This window comes from Aulonocara sp. 'chitande type north' Nkhata Bay, linkage group LG10, assembly GCF_057382095.1.
Source record: "Aulonocara sp. 'chitande type north' Nkhata Bay isolate Kocher_YH1m ecotype deep benthic linkage group LG10, A_spYH_male_GT1.1, whole genome shotgun sequence".
Classification (NCBI taxonomy): domain Eukaryota; kingdom Metazoa; phylum Chordata; class Actinopteri; order Cichliformes; family Cichlidae; genus Aulonocara; species Aulonocara sp. 'chitande type north' Nkhata Bay.
Window position 1 is genome coordinate 1,864,443 of NC_141353.1, and position 25,982 is coordinate 1,890,424.

General features: G+C 42.1%; 1 protein-coding gene across 9 annotated transcripts in view; it reads left to right on the forward strand.

The window, feature by feature from the left end:
• Positions 1-3,062: 3,062 nt before the first annotated feature.
• auts2a (activator of transcription and developmental regulator AUTS2 a) overlaps positions 3,063-25,982 on the forward strand; it is a 355,571-nt gene continuing 332,651 nt past the window's right edge. For all 9 annotated transcript variants that reach the window (XM_086307757.1, XM_086307760.1, XM_086307759.1 and 6 more), the window contains exons 1-2: positions 3,063-3,212; positions 5,228-5,961. In XM_086307757.1, the coding sequence (XP_086163883.1) occupies positions 5,674-5,961 (288 nt within the window). In that variant the 5' untranslated portion in view covers positions 3,063-3,212; positions 5,228-5,673. The remainder of the gene's footprint in view (positions 3,213-5,227; positions 5,962-25,982) is intronic.

Consider the following 25,982-nt stretch of genomic DNA (forward strand, 5'->3'; position numbering starts at 1 on the left):
CTATTTAAAGTAATAAAGGCTATTATAGGGTTTGCTAGCACAGCTGGAGGAGGAAAAGGAATCTCTTTGTTGCTATGAGTGCTCAGGAAATCAAGCTGTATTGCACCCATACTGTCACTACATCTCAGCTGAGCCTTTTCCCTGACAAGACAAGATAAAAAGGATGAAGATGCACAAATGGGATAAAGGTAAAAGCTGGAAATGAGGAGTGTGTGATAATATGCACGATTCTATTTTGTTAATCCGATTCCTTAATTACTACCATCTGCTGTCTGAAGAGGAAAACAGGAAGTTTTGCATTCTGACTTGGTAATTAAAGATAAATACGCAGAAATGCATTTTCAGGTGGCATAATAGTTGATCTGCGATCGACCTATCCCCTCAGCTTCATCCTGTTACAGACTTCTCAGGCTTGTGTGGTGTGTGCAAAATACCTGTGCTATAAAACAGTCGTTATAAAAGCCTGATTGTGTTGGCTTACTGGATTTTGAGTCTATTTTATAACTTTTGTCATTTAGTTCTTGAGTTTATTTTCTTCTAGCGTTTCCATTTTCCTGTGTAAAGAAGCCTGATGATTGAATCCAATCACAAAACAATAATAATGCATACTTCATTCATCCCCGTGGGGAAATTACTCTCTCTACATTTGACCCATTCAGTCAGTGAAGCAGTGGGCAGCCGCTAAGCAGGCGCACCGGGGAGCAGTGTGTAGGGATGGTACCTTGCTCAGGGAACCTCAGGGTAGCCGTTCAGTGGATTCGAACCCCCGACCTTCCGATCACGGGGCAACCACTCCACCTTCTGAGCTATCCCTGGCTCAGGAAGACATTATTATAGCAAGCTGGAGACACTACAGCTGGAAAGAATGATCCCTGACTCTTTCGTTGTGCGGAGAGTGGTGAAGGCAGCGGTCAGCGGTCCGAACCAATTATCCAGATGACTACTTCATACATTTACCGAAAATATTTCCACTTTATCAGCCTTCAGATCCCTGGATCCAGTTTGTTGCGTGGCAGTGAATGAAGCTGTGGAGGCACAGAAAGTTTGGGCAAAGGTGTAATTAAAGCTAATTATGGCACGGCAGAGGAGAGGGGAGAGGAGCACATTTATCTTCCCCACAAGTGAGCAGAGGCTGGGAGAGCTGAATTAGCTGCCTCGCTGCTGCCTCTCCCCTGCCACACCACTCCTCACAAGGACACTCCTCCTGGAAGACGAGGTGGGGTCAAGTGCATGTGTATCCCCCAGCATTATTCTTACAGGCAGATGGGGTCCCTTGGCCACTGGGCGCTGGGAATTGAAGCACTTTAAGCAAGCTCTGAGCCAAGCCACTCAGCCTCTGCATCATTAGACTGAGCTAAAAATACATATCCCACCCATGGTTGGGTGCAGAGGACCAGTTCACTGACTTTCCCCGATTCCTGTTTGTGAGAGGCGTGACATCCTCCCCCTCTTTTCTTTGTTTTTGTTAGACATGAGTTCCATGAGGTTTTGACACTACACCCAATAAAGCTGCTATTAAATTGAATTATTGTTGAATATAGTACAACTTCACACTGTTGTTGCACTGTTATTAATGCTCACCCCACGGTATTAATGGACCTAAAAATCAATGCATGTTGTGGTAATGCTGCAGTGACATGTGCTACGAGGCATTCACTCGATCCACATTTATGGAACATAAAGCTGCAAATATTAAAGTTTTTAAAAAATATATTATCTGATTAATTATCTGCAATAAAACATGCATTACTACTTAAATACTGATTTTCAGTTGGCAGACAGTGAAAACATCTTCAGCCACCTTTCTGCATCTAAATATAAATATAACTGTGCTCCTAGGTTATGTTGGTGAGGGTATTATTCACCTGGTATGTCTCCATGCAAGCAGAAGACTTTAAAAGAGCAAAGCATGTTCCAGCAGCCATTGTAAATCTCAGCCTGATGCTTGACTGCTTTTCATGAATGACACTGAACAACCTGAGTGAAGTGACCTGAACTGAATAGATTTATTCCTGCCAAATGGTGCACAACCTGGATGTTGAATAACTCCATGTTTTCTTTCTTTATTACAATATAAATGCAAAACACGACACCAACATAATGAATAAGCTTCAGAACCTTTACTAAAGCGCACGTATTGCTTTGACAGCTTATTGGGGCAACACCGTGAGCGCTGGAGACTCGGGACACGCATAATCTCGTGGCCCCACACATGCAAGTAATTGTGTGATTGCAAAGGCTGGGGTGACTAACAACTCAGTGCTGAGAAGCAGCTTTCCAGGGTAAATATTGACTTTAAATGTCGAAAATATGCTGTGCTTATTTAGTCTTTTATTATTCATTGCCGCTGCTGTAAGGTCAGACACCACCTGCAGTGCTGGTTGGGTGGAGTTAGTTGGCCACAGGTGTCCTTGAAGCAAGAGTTCATACTTTATGAGAACATTGTAGCTAACGTATCTGTCCTGAAGGAGGGGGATAAATAATGAATTATTTAAAATTACTAAATAATTTGGATGAAATAAAGATACAGTCGCTAAACGAATAATAAAAAATTGAGTTGCTGCTTCTCTTCTCCATAAAATCAATTGTGTGGCTTTGTCTTTAGCTTGGTGGGCGTTAACGACCACAGGCTGCTGTTCAATTTAGTATTTAAGCAATTATGCTAATGAATGCATATTTTACCATTTAATGATAAAGCCGAGGTTCATGAAGTAATGACCGGACACTTTCTTCTAGTATTCATCACCACTTCCTACTTGAACCGTTCACCTGACGCGCATTTGCAATTATTTTGTCACGCATGTACGATAAAAACATTAAAAATGCGCCGGTTGCAAATCATAATTAAGTTCGGAAATAACAAGACTGTACAAAGTGGCTCCAGCACATTTGACTTGCAGCTAAGTTAGTAGCCGTACTGTATCTTTACCGTTACTCGCAGAACAAACGTCCACGGACAGCACTATTTGCGCCGAGGAGGAAGCGTGCAGCCTGTAAAGCGGCACTGCGGCATCGCCGTATCACTGCGCCCCGGTCTCCCTTCTCCGGGATCCTGAAGCTCGGATCTGGGGAGAGGAGGAGGAGATACCCTATGGTTTTCCTTCGCGGGATTTATTTTGCCAGCTCCAAACCTTCTTGTGCTTTATCTTTATTTTTTCTTTAGTGACTGAAGGCCTTCAACTTGTCCGGACGGTCCCTCCCCACTCGCAAGGGTTTGCAATTCTTGGTTTTGCATGACGTGTCTTGGAGCAAAAGGAAAAAAAAGAAGAGAGAGAGAGAGAGAGAGAGAGAGAGAGAGAGAGAGAGGCTTGCTTTTGTTGTGTGTCTTATAGTAGAAAATGAAGCTTGGAGAGCCGGAGCAGGAGGCAGTGCCAGTCCGCTGCTGCTGCTGTGGGCTGGACTGGATTACAGAGCCTGAGATCTTTACTGACAGCACAGGCAGACAAAAAGGGACTGTGAGCTGAGACAAGAGAAAGAGTCTTTGCTGAACTGGAAAAGCCAGGGCGAGTGCTAGGACACAGTTTGTGTGTGTGTGTGTGTGTGTGTGTGTGTGTGTGTGTGTTTAAATAAGCGATATTTTGGGAGCTATTTGCACAGTGTCTGTGTGCCATTAGATGAGTATTGGCATGGGGCATCAGGTTAAAGGCACAGGTACTTAAAAAAGGCTTAGAAGCATTATCACGGTAAAGGTGCATTTGCCTTCTTGGGGGTGTTGTTAGAAGACTGAACATGTACTGTGAAATTAATAGCTGTAAATGGTTGATGCACACTTAATTGTTGGCATGCAGGCTTGTTAGTGCCTTTGTTGTGTATGCCTTTGATCAAGCCCCCCAAAATGGTTGTGACTGTGCATGCTTAAAACATTTGTCACTTTGCAGGGTCGAGCAGAGCATACATGCTGCAGAATCCAGATGAGCTCACTACATGACAGCCCGTGTCCAAGGAGACACTGTAAAGTTGAAGATGGTGGTTGACTGTGACAGATTGGTTTTTGGTTTGGGTGGTGATGCAGAAAAGGGTTCATTCCTCTGTGCTTGAAACGTCCACCTGCAGTTAGTTCGGTCTGAAGCAGTTTTCTTCAACATACGAATACCATTTCTGTGATGTAATGGATGGGAATTATTATTCTGGACACACTGAGAAGCCATATGTGTTTTGGACTACGATGCCAGAGTGACTTTCTGTGGCTTTAGGCCTAGTCTGCTGGGCTGCTCCTGAGAATGATGTAGAATAGCACTGCAAGCTGTTGAATGTTGCATCCTCATATTATAAAGCAGCCAGATGCCTTCAGTGTCAGTGAAGGCAGGTTCTGCTAAGCTCTGCAGCCAAACACAGGATAACCTTAATAAAGGGTCGTGGCATTTGTTTAGAGTGTGTAAAACCTCAAACGCGTGTCTCTGTTCAATTAGACCTACTTTTAATTTGTGAAAGGAGAAGTGTAGTCATGTCTGTGTGCCAAGGTGATGTTTTGAAAGAAATGAATGGTGAACTGAAACAGGTTGTCAGGGGGAATCTGTTAATTTCAGCAATTCATTTATGGATGTCTACAAGTCAAAGCTATATTATTCAAGCGCAGCTCCCAAATATTGACTCGTCTAATTTGTCTTTTATGTCTGTTTATGCTGCAACTTTATTATTAGTGATGTTGCACAGTGAAAGTGAATGAAATGTCATTTCTGATGCATGTGAGTGTGTGCCAAAATGTTGATCATTTGCATTAAAACTAATGTAGTGAGCAGACAAATAGAGTATATTGTTCACCTTGTCAGTTTAATTATTGTAGCAGGAATAGTGCTGAAGCGCTGTCACAGAGTTTACATTTGTAGCTGTCACCAGGCCAAAAATAATCCCAGGAAACTTAAGCCATCGTGTAGCAAAATAACACTGGTGTTATATAATTTACACAAGGAGCTCAATCATTTAAAAACACAGTTTATGTTAGAAAACTTGGCAAAAGCTTTTGCGACACCAGTAAAAGAGCACTTACAACACATAATCATCTCATCTCGGGGCTTAATGACCTGGCAGTGTAAAAAGCACAGTATACTCAGCAGATGCAACTAATAAAACATTCATCTTGCATTATGCACCAAGCCAAGAACCTTCTGTTGTAGCATGCAGCACCTATCGGAAAATGGCTCATTAGCTCCAATGCACTGTTGAACTTGCTGAGTGAACATGTTGCAAATGCATGCACTCTCTCTCTCTGTCCATCTTTATTTTGCAGGAGCGTGAGTTTGCTGACCTTGGGTAAGAGCAGTTCCTGGAGAAGAAAGATGTGGCGGCACCTGCTCATCTCATCACGGCGGGGCACGTTCACTGAGCAGACATTTGCTTTAACTTGAAAAGTCCTTCCCCTGGCAAAATCGACAGCTTGGCGATAACGTGTTTAATAGATCATTTTACACCTCCGCTGTAGGATTTGATGGACTGCCTTTGGGGATCTTTTCGTGAAGCCTAGCTGGGTTCACTGAGTCAGTGCGCTTTTGAGTTTCCCATAAAAGGCTTCATCTGTTGGATATTATGATTACCTTGGATCTATCCCACTGATAACATTCTCTTGGATATTGTGGAGATTCTCCTCAAGGGGGTCTTTGCCCAAGTGGAGGTTTAGCAGTGCCGCGTTGGGCCCTCGAAGGCTTTGATTCCCGGTTAACAGGAGGGTTTATTTGGATGCTTCCAATGAAGGACATGGATGGCCCTCGATCTAGTGGTCTCCGGAAGAAGAGGAAGTCGAGGTCCGAGAGGGATCGGGAGAGGAGATCAAATGGGATACAGAACAACCACGTGAAGGGCTCAGTGTTTCGCTTCTCCTCTGACTCAGAGCGGGAGGGTGACAGGGAGCCCTCGTCGTCCCGACCTCGACCTCCACGAAGAAAGCGGAAGGAGTCTACTTCTGCCGAAGAGGACATCATTGACGGCTTTTCCATCACAGGGTTCGTGACCCTCGAGGCCCTGGAGGTGAGTTCTGTACCACGGAGTGGGAGGGGACTTGTTTGCACTTACACATTAAACTCGAGCTGTCAGACGGTGTGTTCTGCTGAATGGATCGGTCAGGTACTTTTGTTTTTAGCTCCTACCTGTGTGTTTGGCTGTGGTGTGAGCTGGTGTTCAGCAGATGCAGGCTGATGTTGTCTGGATGAGTTTTCTTGCAAAGCCTCACACCAGATGAAGTATGTTGAGCTATGGTTGTAGAAGCTGTTGTGCCTTTGTGCGCTTTGGCACGAGAGAGCAATTTGATCCATGTTACAACAGTTTATTCACTGGTGGTAATTTATTATGTGCTGGCTATCCATTTTCCTTGGCTGACCTCCAGTGATATAGTTCTACATTATGACTTGCATGAGCAAGCATTTTATATAGAGCCTAACTGCTACATTTTTCTGTAGTGGCAAGTTACACAATTGTGTGACAAACCTCTGCAGTTGTGGAAATATTCTGCCCTAGGTGTTGCCATTTGTCCATGTCAGTTTTTAGCTATCGCGGAGTCTATTTTGTCGTGACTGTCGTGACTGTAGAATAAGGACAGCGATTGACACGAAGAAGCGTCATGAGGAAACAAACGGCAACAGGAAGTACAGACGTGTCTACATATTCGACCCAAAGACATTTGAGCAGATAGGGTTGCTACATTAACGGGTGGTTATTCTACATCCAGCATTACTGATCTACATTATTAACTTCATTATCTGTCCTCCCAAGGTTCGAGGGTATAAGTTTGACACTAAGGTATGCAGTGCGGTGCTAATCTCTCGTTCACTAGTTTGGTCCATATCAAGGATATAAAGAGTCGTACTTGTCCTCATCGTATCCTTTTGTTAGACAGAGCCACACTTTTCGCAGTTCAAGAGTTGCTTACGGTCATGTTTTTATTCCTCTTTATTCAGAGTGACTCCATTGAACAGTCGTGGGCTCTTGTGCTTCTCTGTGCGTCCTTTCTTTCTCCTCGCTCTGCCTGACCTTCTTTCAGTTGTTCTGATCAGTCTGCTAAAGAATTGCTGTTCAGTTTGAGTGTCTGGTTAAAATGACAACAGCCCAGCGTATGTGCATAACAGAAGGCAAACGGAGACCTTGAGAGAACTTCGGTGCAGTCACAGGGCGAATTGGACAATAGCATGTGCCCCCCCCCCCCCCCCCAAAAAAACAAACAAACAAACAAACAAACAAACAAACAAACAAATGACTTCAGTGCAACCTGTGGTATAGTACACTTTTGTCTTTGTCAGTAGTAAGCTCTACCCTGTCTGCTGCTGTAGCCATGGTCCAGGTCCCTGAACACCCCCCAAACTGAGAGTTTACTAATACACCAAAAATCTACTAATAGGTTTAATTGGTGCCATTGTTGCAAAGCAAATAATGCCATTATATGTAAACGCTTTATTGTCCCTGTGTGGATAACTCGTCCCATACCCTTTGTCGTTGAGACGCCGTTCTTGGACCAGGTCGATGGTGGAGTGCTGTTTTATTTGTAGCATACACATTTTGTTGTGTTACATATATACACACAAACACGGTGCATTTTTGTGCACTGTGGGGAAAAAATGGAGATGGTGAGCTGGTCCTGATGTTTTTAAATAAGAAATGGAAGAAACTCAAATTATTGGTTCATCGAATGTTCAAGAGCGAGAATTTCATGGTTTGATCAGGAGTTGAAGTTGTGTCGCCACCACTTTAGTTCAGGGGGGGCAGTTTGAGCTCTATTAGCAGAGTTGGAGGCACAGAAATCATTTCAGGGACGGCTGAGCCAGAGCAGCGTCTAGCTGTGTGTCTGAGGTAGAATAGGATTATTTTACTGTTTGTATGTTCAGTACCAGAGTGCATTTTGAACTGCAGCACACTTGTTGCCAAACGCAGTAATCTGATTGGTCAGATGTGTTTGTTCAGAACTAAGAAATCTGATTAAACAGGAAAAAAACCCAAAAAACTGAGCTTGGTTTGAAAAAATAAATGTTGTAAATTTGTCTGTGTGAGTTGCTGCATTTAAAATAGATTCGTCTGCAAATGATTTTTAATGCACAGAAAAATCACACGCATGTTACACATCTGTTACACATCTGTTACACATCTGTTACACACGTTTGATCTGTAACTGCTCCTTAAACATCTTTAATAATTTGAACAAGATCTTAAAAATCTTTTTATTTTTTTCAGCAAAAAATAAAAAAATAAAATAAAAGCATAATTTCATTAGCAGGAAGTTAATCTGTTGATATAATCTGTGGCTGATTTTTAAAATAAAAGCCTGAAATAACTACCAGAGTAGACCAGAACGCTTTAAAATCATCACATCATGTAATTACTTACTGGATATTATCAGTGCTGCTTTAATGCTGTTAAGTTATACAATAAAAAAAAAATAGAGTTAATTTTTGATGCTCATAGATATCTCAGATTTTCAAAACAAACTTGTATAATTGAGGATTTTTATCTTCAAGTCTTCAAGTTGTCACATTTTCAAATTTAAATTTGGTTCTTAATTAGTCAAACTAAATAGCTAATAATAAAAATTCCCCTTTTCCTTCAGTGTTTTCTGCCAACCTGCAGTTTACTGAAGGTTTCGTTGTACTTTAACGTTTGATTATAACAGATTTATTATCCGCAGCCTCGTCCTGGTGCCTTACGAGAGCCGTTTGCGTAGTTTGTTCATTTATCAGTCTGTTACTGAATTTTAAACAGAATAATGAATGAAAATATTTAAGTGTCATTAAATTGAGTCACAGCGATCTAGAAAAATCTTGTCAGAGTGGTTTACTCAGTAATAAATATGCTCTTCAAGTAAGAGTAGCAGGAAAAACTAATTATACTTGGTTTGTGTGCCAATTCTGTCTCACACACACACACACACACACACACACACACACACACACACACACACACACACACACACACACACTTGCTTGATTCAGCATCATCTAGCAGACAGAATAGATGGCACTATTGAAGTATGCTATAACACTATAATACTTCCACTTCTTGGAGAGCATTAAGTGCAGAGCTTTGTTGAAATGAGCCTCAGATGTAATAATTCAGATGCTGTGAAGTGGGAGAAGTTTATCTTTCTCCTCGGCACTGACTGGATGTAATAACATTTCTTTCACTCTTTGTCCGAGTGTGTTCAGTTCAAAATGTTTGCACGTGTGTTTCATCGGTCTGCTAATTTGTCCCCAACTCATCAGTTAATTTTTAGATCTCTAAAATGTTTTTTTGTTTTTTTTTTTATTAAAAAAATGCTAATCTCAGGTTAAAGAATGAATGTAGCGAATATATTATTGAACTGATTGATTAATTGAACACCTCAGGCTGACTGGAGCTGAAGTTTAGTGATTCAGATGTTGAGAAGTTCTGAAACAAGATTTCACTCTATTTTCTACGTCTTGATTCCCCATCACACACACACACACACACACACACACACACACACACACACACACACAGCTGCTGACTTTAAATTATGACTGAGAGGAATGAAGGAGGTTTTGATGGACTCGGGTTTGTAAGTCTTCCAGGAGAAACTGCAGCGTGTTTCGTTTCGAATGATTGCCATTTCCTGAGGAATGCTTTGATGTGATAAATGCTGCTGGTGAGACTCCTTACAGCTTCTCGCATATGGATAAGACTACTTAGGAAGGATTTTCATGGCAGTAGACATGGTTTTCATTTTCATATGAATAATTAGGCAACATTTCAATCTTAGTGAGAATCTCTGATTTCTCCGTCTCTGTGTTACTTTATCCCCCTTTATTGTTTATTATTGTTTTTTATTAATTTCACACTAGTGACCCCAGTTTGCTTTGTTTGGACCACATAATATTTCGAGCACACGTATATCACAGTCTGGGTAAAGTTAAATTCTGATGAGGTCAGAGCCCTGGAGGTAGATGCCAGTGCGCTCCATCTGTCACCGCGGTGCTGGAGACACACACTGCTCCCAGGCCTGCTTTCAGTGTGCATGCTGATAGCCTAGCTTTAGGAGCTAAGGCTTCATTGATGAGGCTCCTGAGACCTTCAGCTACCAAGTAGCTTTTGGTAGCTGTTGTACAGTATGTGGTTGTCACAGTTCCTTTGTTGTTTGTCGGTGCTCTTCAGTTCGTGTTCGTTGGTACTGTTGTTAAAGGAAGTAGCTGCTGCTTGAAGAAACCTCCCAGCCTTCACCTGCATCAGCTCGTAATGTAACAGGAATGGAGGATGGGCGATATGACCTCAAAATAATATCATCGTATTTCTATAAAACTTGTGATCATATTTCTGATGATATAAGGAAACGATCCAGTGAGTTACTGTCACTGATGACAGACGACATAATTCAATGTGTGAATCTATTAGCATGAGGTGCTAGCAGCACTATAATGCAATAGCAGAGACACAGCATGCGTCAAGTCTAAGCCCAAATGTAACTTTGGTATTTTTCCTGAAAATTGTCAGTAAAAGTATAACGAGACTGCTCAACACTGTAGTTTAACAGCAAGTAAAGTTCCTGAACCTTGTAACTGTTCAGGAGTTGTTACATAAAAACATTAAAATGAAATGTATTTTTGCATGGGGTGTATCTTGCATTAAGCTTTTTAACCAGCTGCTCAAAGCCCTGTAGTTTTACCATTGAACCACATCAGTAATTTCCATCCACCGTCAGCTCTTCCTGTCTTATGGAGTACAGCTCGCCGTTCTCGGTGGAGCCATTTGTGAACATTTGGGTCAGGCGTCACCAGCTGCAAATATCTCTTCCTTCGTAGTCTGGATGGACAGTGAAAGTTTGTTGTTTCCACCTTTCATGGAAAGTTTTCCTGCATATTTTGCAAGACTGCAAAATATGCAAGGAAAGCAAGGAACGCACAGGCTGTTACACGTGGGTGTGCGTTCCTTATTGTTGTGTGCATCAAGCAGTGTAAATTCATGGGAATGACACTTTTACATCATTTACACTGATATTATTGCAGATGCACTGCGGCAACAGTAGTTTGTGCACATGTAGGATGTAAGGAATACTTGTGCAGTACTCGTACATGTTCATTACTGTGCAAACCTCTGCTGGTTTAAGGGATGTAGAAAACATCGTGGTCACAATCTCGTAAATGGTTTGTGCAAAAAAAAAATTGAATTGAAAATGTGAACACAAAACAAGGCTACACGTTTACTATTAGCAGTTCTTTATGAGCAGAAGGCTGTTTGTAGTCAAGCGTTAGCCCGAAGGCATGGTGATATTGCTTTATTGAGTGTAGAAACACTATGTGCTTTCTGCCCTCTGCGTGCAATCGTAGTTCATGGATAGCAGATCTAATGCAGTGATACGAAGCAGCTATTCAGTTATTATGACTGTTAGTGTAATAATGTAGAGCTAAGGCACTTCCAAAGCATGCTACAGTATCCAGTGTGACACTGACCATTTGCAACGGTTATTTCCTTGTAATGTGTGTTTTTTCGGTCTCATACAGCACAAACACAACCTGCTACAAGGACAGAGAAGCGCTTCCTCGTTGCACTGAGATCAAAGTACGTAGCAGAAGCTGTCTGAAGGATTTGGTTTAGAGGCCGATTTCTGTTGAGAGAAGCCTGAGCAGCAACTTATTATAGCATTTGAAGAAATGACTAAATTATTGAGTGCCTTGTCCTCCACAAACCTTTGCTGTCTTGCACCCATTTCAGTTGAAAGGGGTCCGTAACCTCGGCGTGCCCCCGCTGACCAGAACCGATTTAAAAACATTGCCTTAGTTAACCCGTTGCTCCGTTCTTTCCCCATAATTGCTGCTCTGTGATGTCTTTATGTTTGCATTACATTTCAATTTCAATTCAATCTTTATTGGCAGACTTCATGTCCATAAAAAACAAGACAGAAACACACACACAACCCCCCCCCCCCCCCAACACAAGGTATAAACCTTAAAAAAAAAAAAAAAAAAAAAAATATATATATATATATATATATATACATACATACATACATACTAGGGGTGCAACGATATTCGTATCGATATTGAACCGTTCGATACAGTGCTTTCGGTTCGGTACGCATATGTATCGAACAATACAACATTTGTAATTTATTTTATCAATTTTCCTTCTGACGATGCTGTCTGTGTGGAGCGCTCAGTGAATCTGCGTTCGACTACTCCGCCTAGGCTGCACTGTCGAGCGCAGATCCACTGAGCGCTCAACACAGACAGCATCGTCAGAAGGAAGAGCGCAGGGCAAGCTAGCAAGACAGAAGTTAAGCTCTCCTTGCAACAGGCAAATTGAACGTCATTCAGATCTGGCGTTTGGAATTATTTTGATTTTCATGTGACGTATGACCCTGAAGGTAAGCGAGTCATGGACTAAAGTAAAACAGTATGTTGGATGTGCCATGCAATGCTCAATTACATTGATGTGAACTAGTGTGTTAGCGCAGTTAGCTCGTTAACGTGTTGGCCGTCTAGCCCCATGCACGGAGTGATCGGCGGTAGCTCTTAACGGAGATTTGCCGTGTTGTGGCGTTAACGTCATTTCAACGAGATTAACCTGAAAGCACTAGTGGGAACACAACGAATATGACTGCACATTTACACCGACATCATCCTAGTGCAAAGACAAGTGGAAGCAGACAAAAAAAAGCAAGCATGCTACTAACTTTAGCCGAGTCATTTAGACAGCTGTTAGCACATGATTCTCCTTATGCTGCTGAGAATATAGCCCAGAAGAAGCGGATAGTATAGCTTTTATTTTGGAAAGAGACATTTCTCTAGCTAGCCCGACGTCCCGGAGCTAGCGATTTTTTTCAGTCGAGCTACCAAAATCTATCTCTTCCCTGCCCGTCGGGCTATTGTAGGAAAAATATATGTCAATGCTTTTGCATTCTTTCGGAAATGTAGCTGGGTAATTATGTCATTGGCATCGGTGAGCCACTGTCAATATGTGACATATTGAAGTCGCGTTTGAATTTGCGCTTGTTTTTTTGCTTTCACTTTGCAATCGTGCGAACTGTGTATAGAGAGCGACAGCACTGATCTGTGAGTGATGATAATTTGTGCACCAATTCCTCTGACATCGTCTTATTAATCGTTAGCTTACTATGCAAACATGACAAGTGAAATCTCCCGCAGCTTAAACATGTGAGAGGTTGATCGTGCAGAGAATCGCTGAGCTTATGTGAGTGAGTGTGTAAAAGCATTTCAGTTCTGCTGAGCCAAATAAGACAGGTCAGGGTGAAGAAGTGACAGCCAAAGAAAAGCTTACCACAAAACAGAGAAGTTATGACAAATCAGACTATAAGGCAAAAAGAAAGTGCAGCTTTATGGTTTCATGGACAAAATAATTTCTGTGGCTGCAATATGACGAGCTAAATAACCAGGGCTGCACATAAGTGGTCCGCAGGTGCGTATTCGCTGTCAAAATAAAAAACACGCACAAGGGTTAGGGTTAAATTTAAAAACTGTACTTTTGAGTTAAAATATATATTTATAATTTTAATAAATGACAAATTAAAAAGGCATGAACATTTTTTGTATCGAAAAAATATCGAACCGTGACACCAAAGTATCGAACCGAACCGTGAATTTTGTGTATCGTTGCACCCCTAATATATACACATACATACATACACATGCATATGTGCGAGCATGCACACATATAAGCATATAAAGCATTAGTAAAAATATAAAACCATAATATACATAAAACACAATTACTTAAAAGAAATCAATAAATACACAAACACTTCAACCAGTGCTTTCTCAGACTGGATGAGTAACGGGAACCACTCACTGTCGGATCTGTAAGTGCTAAAATTATGCCGTTACTCGAACCATCCAGTCGTTCTCTAAAATTGAACATTAACTTTCTTAAAAGTGCATGCACACGTGCACAGAAAAGTTCCCCTTACCATTTGTCTCTGTCTGTAGTAAAGACTGTATCAGTGCCATCACCATTGTAACCTCTTTCACTATTGTCCAAGGTTATGCCTGAAGGCTCGTTCTGCCCAATAACACCTGATCTCCTTACAAAGGAGGTTAACAGCAGTCTATTACATGACTGACTGCCCATGATAATACAGTGAACAGCATAAAAGCAGCTCTGTGTAAACGAGTACATTTGTCTGTTCGACTTTGATTCTCACTCTGGAAAGACGTCTTCATTCACAGCACCCTGCAGGTTTCTTGTTCCTCTAAATCATTTTCCTCTCTAACTTCATTTGTTACACACTTTAAAAAGCAGAAGAAAACACATTGGCCTAATGCACACACACTGCATCGAACGGACCGAGCGTATAAATGGATTACAAAGCACATAGGTGAGATGGGGAGAGGAGCCTAGCGTTGGTAAGGACGTGCAGAGCTGACACAAGCATTTTGCGTCAGCATAGACGGCCTCTTTCTGTGACTTGGAGGAAGTTTGAAAAACTGTGTGGGTGTGGGAGGGTAAAGCAGGGGGTCTTTGTATATTTATGACACTTTTTGTCACATTTGTACTAAATACTGGTGTAATGAATGTGAATTATGAGACTGAAGTGGTAGCTCTCTAAAAGTCTGGGAGCACCGAAGGGTCTTGATATTTTTCTTCATTTGAAATTTTGTCCCTATTCCCTTTGGAGCGAGCGCCATTTAATTAGACTATCCTGCTTTTTTTGTGCTGAATAAAACTGCTTACAAATGGTTTGATCCTGTGCTGCTGTGAGAGCAAATCTAACATCTTTGTAAGAATTATTAATAAGAAAAATCTGAGAATGAATAATTTAACCCAGCAAATGTGGATGTGGAACATCTGGATCTCTAAAGGATCTGGTGGGTACGATTTACCAAAAGCTTTAGATGAAGCTGTTGTGGGCATGTTGTTACTCTGAAGTGGAAATGACTCCACTTGAATTCTTTAAACAAATCTGGCGACTTTTTTAGCTGCCCCATTTCTGCGAACACTAAACAGCAAAAACAACAAAAAAGTGAACAATACATTTTCTAAAAGCCAACTTTCATCACGCTCCAACCAGAAGAACGCCACAAATGTGTTTGACGCTTGATAACCAGTAATGTGAATCAGACTCACCTTTGCCGACTACGTTTCCTGACTAACTCCCACAATGCCTCAGAGCCGTCTCCCATCAAAAATCGCCAGTTACAGACATTTGATTGGACGAGGGCATGTGTTGTAAATTTAGCATCAGGTGTGTTTCTTGCCTTGCAGCTTCTGATTGGTGGAACTGATGTTACCGTGATTCTATTGGCTCAAACGATTTGGGGCAAAAAGGACCATCCCACAACTCGGCCCAGTGTATGTGAGTGTGTGGGTAACTCTTCACAAAATATTCAAAAAACAAGCAGTTTTCTGCAGATGGTGTCAAAATGAGTTTGTAATTTCAGAGAAGTCCTGTATTCATGTTGGGCTTGTCATCTTTGAGCAGGGACCTCAGAAAGACCCTCGGGGGCTCACGAGGTTTAAAAAAGTAAAGAGAAAAGATTTGGACTGGGAATCTCTGACTTCCAACTTTCTCTTCATCATGTAAGCACTAGATCACTTGCAGCCCTTACTGTTCCCTTAAATTCTGGAAAAAATGGTCACCCTGCTACATTTGCTGGCTGCGGTACCAAAGGACAACAAGTAATATTGCATTTTTCAAGTGTTAGTGAAAGACTGATACAGTGAGTATTGGTTTTGGTGGGATCCCTGCACAGAACTAAAAACCAGTTTTGAGGAGTGCGTCTGTTATACATTTGTCCACCAATAACCAGTCAGTATTTATAATATTGGTTTAACCAGGGTATGCTGTCTGTTCAGAAAAGGCTGGCTTATGTTTACTAGACTGCAGCTCCCAAATATCATGTTAGCATTAGCCTGCACTGCAAATGCAGCTTCTAACATGCTTTAGGAGCTTAAAGACGAGGAAGTTGTGCTTTTGTTAGAAGGATAATACTTGAATTTGTCTTTCATTATCATTCATTGGCATTTTTGTCAGCAAGTGCTCGTTGATTTCTATATTGATGAACTGTTTCCTGCAGCACAGTTACCAGTAAAAATGTCTGGAAGCCTAGCTAGATGTGTGCTAAACTAGATCGTGCAGTAACAGATGAGGTTGGATGCTGGAACCTACCACACCACAGTGCCTAACTGCACCAAGCTGCAGACTCCTTTGCTGCTGACCAGAAAGCTCAGCCCATTACAAAAGCCTTTAATGCATTTCACTGCAGGCTTCACATCACTCTAACAAAAAGGTCTATAAAAGGGATAGTGTAGCATAAGTGTGTGCTGCAGTGGAAATGCTTCTGTAAAGCCTGTGGAAATCCTCCACCTGTCCTTTCTGACTGTTTACATTTGTTTTGCTTACACTCTACACCACCAGGACCTCGGTATTTCCTTTTCTTTTTTTAATGTCTGCTGCACCCATCAGCTATTTCATTTTGGGCACCAGTTTCCCACCCATCTGTCACACCCACACTGGCCTCAGGAGACATTCGAGCCGAGGTGCCGTCGAGCAGCATGGATTAAGTTGAGTTATCAGTGTGTGTGGGCGAAGGCTGGAGGTGGTATGAAGTGAGGAGTTCAGCGAAATGATAAGTTCATCGATGGGTTGTCAGACCTTCAAATACCAAATAATGCTAAGCTCATTAATGGCTCTTGACATTTAAAAGCAGAGCAGGGCAGGTTGGTAGCCTTAGCTAAGAGATCAGCCGCGGTAATGAAGTCGATAAACGATATTCCTCTCACGGCCAAATGAAGATGATGAATTACAGTTTAACGGTCTGGCATTTTTCTTTGTGTGTGCTGTTTGTGGGATGATGCCGTCAGCTCGCCAGCATTTCAAAAACAATTGATTTTCTCTGGCACAGCCCCCAGAAGTCTGCCTAGAAGAGGACTTGTAAGGGAGAGAAGAAGGCATCGATTGGTACTTCATTGTAAGAAAGAGGCTAATGTAAAATCAAATCTATTGACAGCTTGTTTCTGAAAGAATATTAAAAAAAACCTAATAAAAGACGACAGTTTGAACCGATTAATACAGACGAGTATGAAGCCAGGTCTTCTTAAAGCTCTGATCCTGTGAGAGAATTGCAGAATGATGAACAAGAACACCTTCAGAAGAGCTTTTTGTCATGACTGCTCTCCTTTGGCCAAGCTGCCTTGACAGATATTCCTGTCTGCTGAATAATACCTCTTTACCAGCCCCTTAATTAATTTTCCACCTTTCACACATGTATTTATTTCAGTCTGCTGGCAGTAATGGCAGATGTTCATTTAGCTACATTTTGGAGCCAGAGTGATGTATGGCATGCATTAATATGCTGTGACAGCCCAGTGAGTGACGCATTAATGAAATAAGCTGTCATCTCTGAACATTGAAAGAAATATTGGGATTAGATGGTCGCTCTGATGGATCTTAATGTGTGTAACATTGAATGTACTCATTAAATTAACTTCTCATTCCTTTGTGGATGTTCGTTGGTTTAGAGGCTGAGGATGTCTCTCATTTGAACCTAATCTGAACCAGGGCCATGTTTAAACTAGTGTACACTCAGCATCCTGGCTGTGTAAAGGACCTCTCAAGCAACCAGTCTACTAAATGTTGGCCGGCGCTGATGAAAGACATCTTTCCCTTCAAATCAGGTTTTTCATGGTGCCTCGCTAAGCATTTGTTTTCCAGTCTCTCCACTGTGGGGACTCGGTTGTGCTGTATCGGGCGTTTTGTTGGCATGGTAAGGATCCATTTGTCCCCATTGAGGGGAAGGTCACCGCAAATCAATAGAGAGTTGTTCTGAGTAATAGCCCTGATTATATAATCAAATGTTTCCATCTGTGTCAGAGTGGCACCTATCCATAGAGGATGAGGGCGTCACTGAACAGTTTGATGAGTTAGAAATTGAAACTGCGTGGTCCAGCCTCTGGAGGGATCCCGCTCCCACCACGTAACCATAATTTAACCTCCCGAGACCCGAACTCTTTCATTTCATGCATTTTAAATTTCTCTTTGCTATTTGGGCTGATTGGGACCCGATGAATGTAAAAACAAAGAATTATGCAATTTTCTTTTTTATTTGATTTAGTTTTTTTTACCTGATTTTTGTTTCTGAGAAAAATATGAGGAAATTCGCTTTAAATTTTGATAGAGCAGTGACAGTATAATGTCCTTGGGCGATCGTGGCTCAAGAGTTGGCAGGTCGTCTTGTAATCGGAAGGTTGCTGGTTCGAGCCCCGGCTTGGACAGTCTCGGTCGTTGTGTCCTTGGGCAAGACACTTCACCCGTTGCCTACTGGTGGTGGTCAGAGGGCCCGGTGGCGCCAGTGTCCGGCAGCCTCGCCTCTGTCAGTGCCCCAGGGTGGCTGTGGCTAAGATGTAGCTGCCATCACCAGTGTGTGAATGGGTGGATGACAGGTTGTGTAAAGCGCTTTGGGGTCCTTAGGGACTAGAAAAGCGCTATATAAATACAGGCCATTTAAGTGGATATCAGGACGAGTCGACTATCAAAATCGTCGACAACTAATTTAATAGTCGACGCGTCGTCTGAAAGACGCAGGAATAAGCAGTAAAATTTAAGAGTGTAATAACGGGCTGAAACAGAAGATGGCAGCACTGCATCTACAAGGATGCCAGCTGCTAAAACGCCGAAGAAGAAGAAGCAGCAGTGTCGGGTATCGTAGCTGTGTCCAAATTCAGGGCCCGCATTTGTCGGCCGATTACATCACAGCGGCGCGACAAAGCCTGTCCAAATTCAAAGACTCCTCCGAATGCGGCCGACAAATGCGTCCTTCCTTTCCCCAGATTTGAAGGATGGGTCGGGTGTGTCCTTTATGGCCCAACCTATCCCAGAATTCATAGCGCGGCTCAGCCAATTCCAGTTTCCAACAATAGCGGCAGCTACTTTTAACTTTTAACATATTTTCAGGCGAGAATGTAGCTGTGTAAACTTCAAATATCTGCTCGGTTTATCAAGACATCGCATATTTGCAGAAGTCTCCGACATTTTCGGAGACTTCTGTTACCCATCAGCTCGATAGAGAACAGCGAACCCCCGGCACATCATTTTCAAACCCCCGCGGTCTTTCGCTCCTCAGGTTAAACATGTATAAGTCACTTAGATAACTTAAACATGTTATTGTTTGGCTTTTTTCAGTATTTTATTTGTTCCTGAGTAAATCGGTTTGGCTGAGATTAAAGTTATAGTTTTTACTAGAGCTGGGCGATATGAGATTTTTTTCATATCACGATATGTTTTTTCATTTCAGGCGATAACGATATCTATCACGATATCAGCCAAATAACTATATTTGTAAGATTTAAATGTGCCGTTGCTCACAAGTAAAATGTGAAATAATCAGCAGCTTGTTTTTATTTAAATATTTATTTCCCATAATAAGTTCAACAGGGTAGATGTACTTAAGGAACATGAGACTTTTTCAGATAAATAAAGGCAAATATTGCAAACTACACAAAAGGCAGCCGCTAAAGCGTTTAAGTTTCAAAATAGAACAAACGAAACAGACTAAATTGTCAATTCCACTTAGAAACAAAATATTAATTCTAAAAATAAATCTTAGTTTGTTTTACAGAAGAACAGACAAAACTGACTAACTTTTGTCAATATCAAATAAACTGAGAACTAAAAGGAAATTCTCAATCTCTCCTTGTTGTATAGCTGAGCTTTTCAAACAGTTTTAACAGTTACTTTAGTCTGACAAAAGCCGAATGACGAATTAGCGCTTCCAGTCAGAGACTGAGGCTACGTCCACACGTACACGGGTATTTTTGAAAACGGAGATTTTCCGTTTTCGTTTTAAAAAAATAATCCCGTCCACACATAAAGGCAGAAATGAAGGAAAACGCTGCTATGAACATGCCAAAGCAGCAGGTGGCGCTAGATTCCTAACCGTGCAGAAATGTTGGCCAATCAGAAGTCTAGAAGCCTCGGTGGGAAAAAGTAAACAAAGCTGGGGCATAGAAGCAGAACTGAGTCGTATGTGTGGAGGGACAGTAACTGTGTGTATATGTAAGCATTTAAACACTGCAGAGAGTAGAATTAACAGTATTGTAGAAATTCATTTCACCGAAACAATAACGTGGCGCACAGTGTGACGCATGCACCAGTTTATTGTATTTCCAGACTTGCTTTCGGCACAATTTACAGTGCAGCTACTCTGTTTTTTGTCAGACTTGAAATAGCAGAAATACCTTCACACTACGGAGCTTCTCTGGCTCTTCCGTTCGACAATCTCTCCGGCGTTGGAACCATCATCTGTTTTCTCTTCGGTCACGCTCGGTTGATTTTTCTAGTCGGCACACTCATTTCCTCCATTACCCGCTGGCTGCTTCCCAAACAAACACACGTGCGGCTTGGCACTTGTGCTGTACGTAACAAGTCACGCGACGTGACGCTGCGGCTGTGATTGGTTCGGCTCTGCGCTACTTAATTTGGATTGGCTGACCTTTTTTTTTCTTTTTCTTTTTTTTTTAGAGGACAAGAGCGGCGAGGTCTATCGCAATAGCTTAATTTCTCTATCGAGTAAAAGTTATATCGCGATACATATCGTTATCGTTCTATCGCCCAGCTCTAGTTTTTACACAGCTGAATAAACTCAAGCAGACAGCTGATTATCAGAAGTGTGAGATGCTCCAGAATTTACTCCGGTGTCCTGTTATATTTTAGATAGCAAGGAGTTTATTAAACTTCACTGAAACAATCTGCAAATTTCATTAAAAATTTAATAAACTATCATCTTGTCTTTATTTTTAGTTAGCACAGACCTTAAACACTTAAAGCTGTAAGCTAATGATAGTTATATAAGAGCAGATGCTGCTGGTGCAATAAGCTGTACGTTTTACGTCCAATGGATGATGATCTGATTAGACGACTATCAAAATAATGGTTTGTGGCAGCCCTGATCAGGCCCTTGTAGAACAAAATTGAGTATTTTGGTCTAGGCAACCCAAAATGTGATGTCCACATATGTGGACACCAGGTCCTTGGAGGTTAAATGCCATATGAGGAATATGTTGTGGAACAATTCTCTTCTGCCACTCCAGAGTGCCAGAGATGTGAAGAGTCAATGCCGAGACACCACAGCTGCTGTGACGGCATGTTTCAGACTCATTGTCTGATTTCTGTCCCCTCGGATTTGTCCACTGTCTGCCTAGCAACAGGATAATCAGAAATGAACACTAAAGGGGAGTGATGAAATAAAAACAAGCGGGCTGACGTTGTGAACTGACCTTTGGCATGTTCTTCTAACCATGTTACATCCTACCCAGAAACAACAAGTTGTGTCTGGGATGGACCGTGCAGCAGCTTTGGTTAATGTCATGATGTGCAGCTCAGCTCATGAGCACTTGAGTCACGTGCCTAACACTGACACACTCTTCTCTCTCGCTGAGGGAGACACTGGTGCATTTATATGAACTCAGACAAAACAAATAGCTCAGCAGCAGGGGAAATGCGCAACAACCAGCATCAGTGTTTGGAGTTGACATACAGACAGAAGGAATGGGACTGTGGGATGTTGAAGCAAGGTGCAGTTTGCAGTCTGAAACCGTCCTCTCCATTATTTTAATTGTAATTTAGTCGCTACAAAGAGCTGCGTCGACTACTCTGATGGGGAGGGCTGGAATTGATTGAGAATTGATTGAATTTCAGGACCCACCGATGTTTAAGAAAGATGCTTTTTTTCATGGGGTGCAGAAATGAAATTGAAATTTGACTGTATTGTTTTGCTTTTACTTGATGGGCAATATGATTAAACAGTTGAAACATGTTTCATTCAGTCTGCCTGGGGTGAGACAAGCGGGACTTTATTTGCAGTGTTTGTAAAATGCATTGTTGGGACTGATTCATGAATAACAACCAGTGCCAGTTTCCACGCGTCCTCAGCTTAAGGCTACTTCACCAGCTAATGTTCGGTTAACGGCACATCTGGAGTGGCTGGAAAGCGTCGGATTAATGCTTCCACCTCTCTAAGACCCGGTCTCCCCGATACTTGTTAATGTAGTGCGCAGCTCTGAAATGAAGTTCCAACGTGTCCTCGTCCATGTATTAGCACAGAAGCAAATCACATCCCTGTCGTAATGGAATCGACTTCTCTTTTAAGAAGAATACATTCCCCGTGTGCCACCAGGTCATTAAGTTCTCTGCTTTTCACTTCTCCTCTGCTTAATTCAGGCAGGCTCCACAGGTGTGAGGGTTTACACAGGGTGATTGTAAAATGCCATCTCGAAGCAGAGCTTCCAGTGTCACGCGGTCCTCTTTGTGCGTAATGGTCCCCATCAGGGTGCATTTGGACAGATATTTTTCCTTCATTCTGAAAAACCTTTTCATTCTTAGCTGCACAGTGCATACTCATGATGGTGTGGTGAGGACTGTGTGGGCATTTGTGTGTCTTTGCACCACACCGCCTGTGGACTTATGGCCAGAGCCCTGTTGAGATCTCTACCTGGAGCTTTTGATCCCCGCTCTCTTCTCTGATCCGTCTTTAAAACGCAGCCAACCCGCCACTGCTTCCATTTCCATCTGCTTCCATTGCTGCACACTCTGATAAGCTTTGCTCACTAACTGCACTGCTTTACTTGTTTTGGTTCTTAAGTGCCAAACTATAATCCAGAGTTACATGCTCTTTTGCAATATTTAGAAAACGAGCACATATCATGGAAGCGTGTCCTCAACGTTTTGCTTTGCTTTAAGCACCTTGGTTATCATTAGGCTTTACTATGCAGCCCAATTTGCAGTTACATATTTTCCAGGTCAGATGATATTGAGACACTAATTAAAGGCTTCATGGCTGTGTCTCAGTGCGATGTCACCCCTCCCTGCTTCTGCTCAGTAGGAGGGTTTGAACTGAAACTGCTTCAGATGAAAATCACGGAGGTTCATGCGATACAGATTTTCAGTTAGTCATGCTCTGTACTTCAGTTCAACATCCACTGTGAAGTTGTTTTGGGCCATCTACTTTGGTTGGACATATTTGAAGCAGGCTTTTGCAAGCAGCTGTGGATATTTCACCCAAGTCCAGCCTACTGAATGTAGCCTGGGAAAAGCTTTTGGCACATCTTCCCAATGAATAGATTTCAACCCACTGAAAAAGTAACTAAAGTTCTACTTTACTTAGGGCTGCTCAATTAATCGAATTTTAATCTCGATTACGATCTGGGCTTTCAACGATCATTAAAAATGACTGAGCCGATTATTAGCCCCTCCCTCGTGCTTTACTCTCGCGCTGCTCCGTGTGGCAAATCGAGCGCACCTCTCTGCATTTCGAACACGTGTCACAACGATTAAGAGCAGCGGTCTCCAACCTTTGTTGCGCCACGGACCGGTTTATGCCCGACAATATTTTCACGGCCTTTAAGGTGTCGCGGATAAATACAACAAAATAAAACTAGTACCGGTACTGAAAAAAAGAAGATTTATTCATAACACACGTGAAAAGACCCAGGAAAACCGAGTAAACGATAAAAACGATAACAAAATAACCCTGAAAACCAATAAAAACCCTGAAAACCAGACATTTCACACCTGAGCCTCAACTCTCGCGGCCCGGTACCAAACGACTCACGGACCGGTACCGGTCCGAGGCCCGGGGGTTGGGGGCCGCTGATTAAGAGGACCCGAGGGAAGCTCGGAAAGCTCAGCAGAAGTTATTTGGAGAGGAGAGTGACTGCTGTTGGTTGAACAGAGAGGTAAAAAAACTTCAGTGGTGTGGAAACATTATGGGTTCAGTCAGACGTGGATCAAGTAGACACAGTGTGTAAACTTTGCTACAGTGTAGCTGCACCACAGAGCAACACTGCAAAGCTCACTAAACACAGATGTTTACATTTTTCATTTATTTCTTATATTGCAAACATTTGCACTGTTATCAGCATTTGCACACTATTTTATATTTTTGACAATCTTTAAAGTCATTATTCAACACATTGTTATTGTTAAATAAATATCGTCAAATAATCGAGATCTCAATATCAGTGAAAATAATCGTGATTATCATTTTTGCCATAATCGAGCAGCCCTAACTTTACTCATGCAGCGCTTTTCACAGACACACAAGTGGCAAAGCACAGTGTGTCCACAGTCACAGCACTATCCAAAGAAAACCATGTGAATTAAAAATGAATAAAAACACGACTCACAACAAATATCAGAGCGCTTGATTAAACTAAAACACTGACCCTACAACGTTTAACATTAAACAGATGAGACACGACATTAGAGAATTACACTCGAATGACTTTTTGTTCAATAGCTGTTGATTTGTGTCTTCTGCATCTACCCCTCACTGTAATTACAACAAGTGCAATATTTAGATAAATACTACACGTCTGTGTGGATACTGTGCAGTTTTCTAACATACCCTTAATCAAAAACGGAGCTGCTGTCCTCATGGTCCAAGCAGCTCTTTCACTTTAACACCTTCAGGCCTCCTGGTAGAGATGGATGAGTTTTACGTGTCTAAACAGATGTGGATGAAATCAGGATGTTAAGATTTACATTACAAAGTGAAGGGCAAGGCCGAAGATCGCAGGCAACACAGACTATTTAAAATAATTATGAAGCATATTTGATCTGTGGTGATAGTCAATGCACGATGAAGACAGCCATGCAAAAGTGTTACGAAAGCTCCACCGGCTGCCGGTAAAATATGTTTCCTATCACGGAGCATGAAGGTGCATCAGGTATATCTGGTTCCAGCGTTTGCATGGTTGGAATATTAAGCATGAAAGTGAAGGCTTAGGTGTGAGGAGTAAAGATGGTGGTAATATGAAGGCACGGATCCTGTGACAAATGCTCTGCTGGGGAATTCCTCACAAGGTTTGGAGGAATAGTGACAGGAGAGCGAGGTGTGTTAGGCTGTGTGTGTGTGTGTGTGTGTGTGTGTGTGTGTGTGTGTGTGTGTGTGTGTGTGTGTGTGTGTGTGTGTAAAAATGGTTGTAGCTGTTGATTTACACCTGTCATTGATCATACTGTTGTTCTGTGTGCAGGATTGTTGCGCTTTATGTAATCGCTAAGGATGAATCTGTAATGCTGCCAGGCGAACAATGCAGGGACATTTTTCCTTTGTTGCTATGATGCTTGGAGCTGAAGCCAAGATTGTGTGTTTCTGTGCACTGAAGAATACTTAGATGGCAAAAGATGTACAAAAGTAGATGGCAGGGTGTGTTTTTCATTCATTTTTAAAAGACGATAATGTTTGTTTAATATGTAAAGTTGTCTCTATTCAGTAAATATAAACTTTTGGTCAATTTGGGGCCAAACCTTGTAATCATCTGTCTGTGTGTGTGTGTGTGCGTGTGTGTGTGTGTGTGTGTGTGTGTGTGTGGATGGGTATTAACATTTTTGTGGGGACCAAAATTTGGAAGTTTACTAGGGGTGCAACGATATTCGTATCGATATTGAACCGTTCATACAGAGCTTTCGGTTCGGTACGCATATGTATCGAACAATACAACATTTTTAATTTATTTGATCAACTTTTCTTCTGACGATGCTGTCTGTGTTGAGAGCTCAGTGGATCTGCGTTCGACTACTGAGCCTAGGCTGCACTGTCGAGCGCAGATCCACTGAGCGCAGCACAAGCTTGCAAGACAGAAGCTAAGCTCGTTGTAACATGGCAACTGCCTCAACGCTACCCGAAATTGAACCTCCCCCACCCTTATTCAGATCTGGCCTTTGGAATTATTTTGGTTTTCATGTGACGTATGACCCTGAAGGTAAGCGCGTCATGGACTAAAGTAAAACAGTATGTTGGATTTGCCACGCAATGCTCAATTACATGGGTGGGAGCTAGTGCGTTAGCGCAGTTAGCTCGTTAACGTGTTGGCCGTCCAGCCCCACGCACGGGGCGATCGGCGGTAGCTCGTTAACGGAGATTTGCCGTGTTGTGGCGTTAACGTCATTTCAGATTAACGCTGACAGCACTAGTGGGAACACAACGAATATGACTGCACATTTACTCCGACATCATCCTCGTGCAAAGACAAGTGGAAGCAGACAAAAACAACAAGCATGCATGCTACAAACTTTACCCGAGTCATTTAGACAGCTGTTAGCA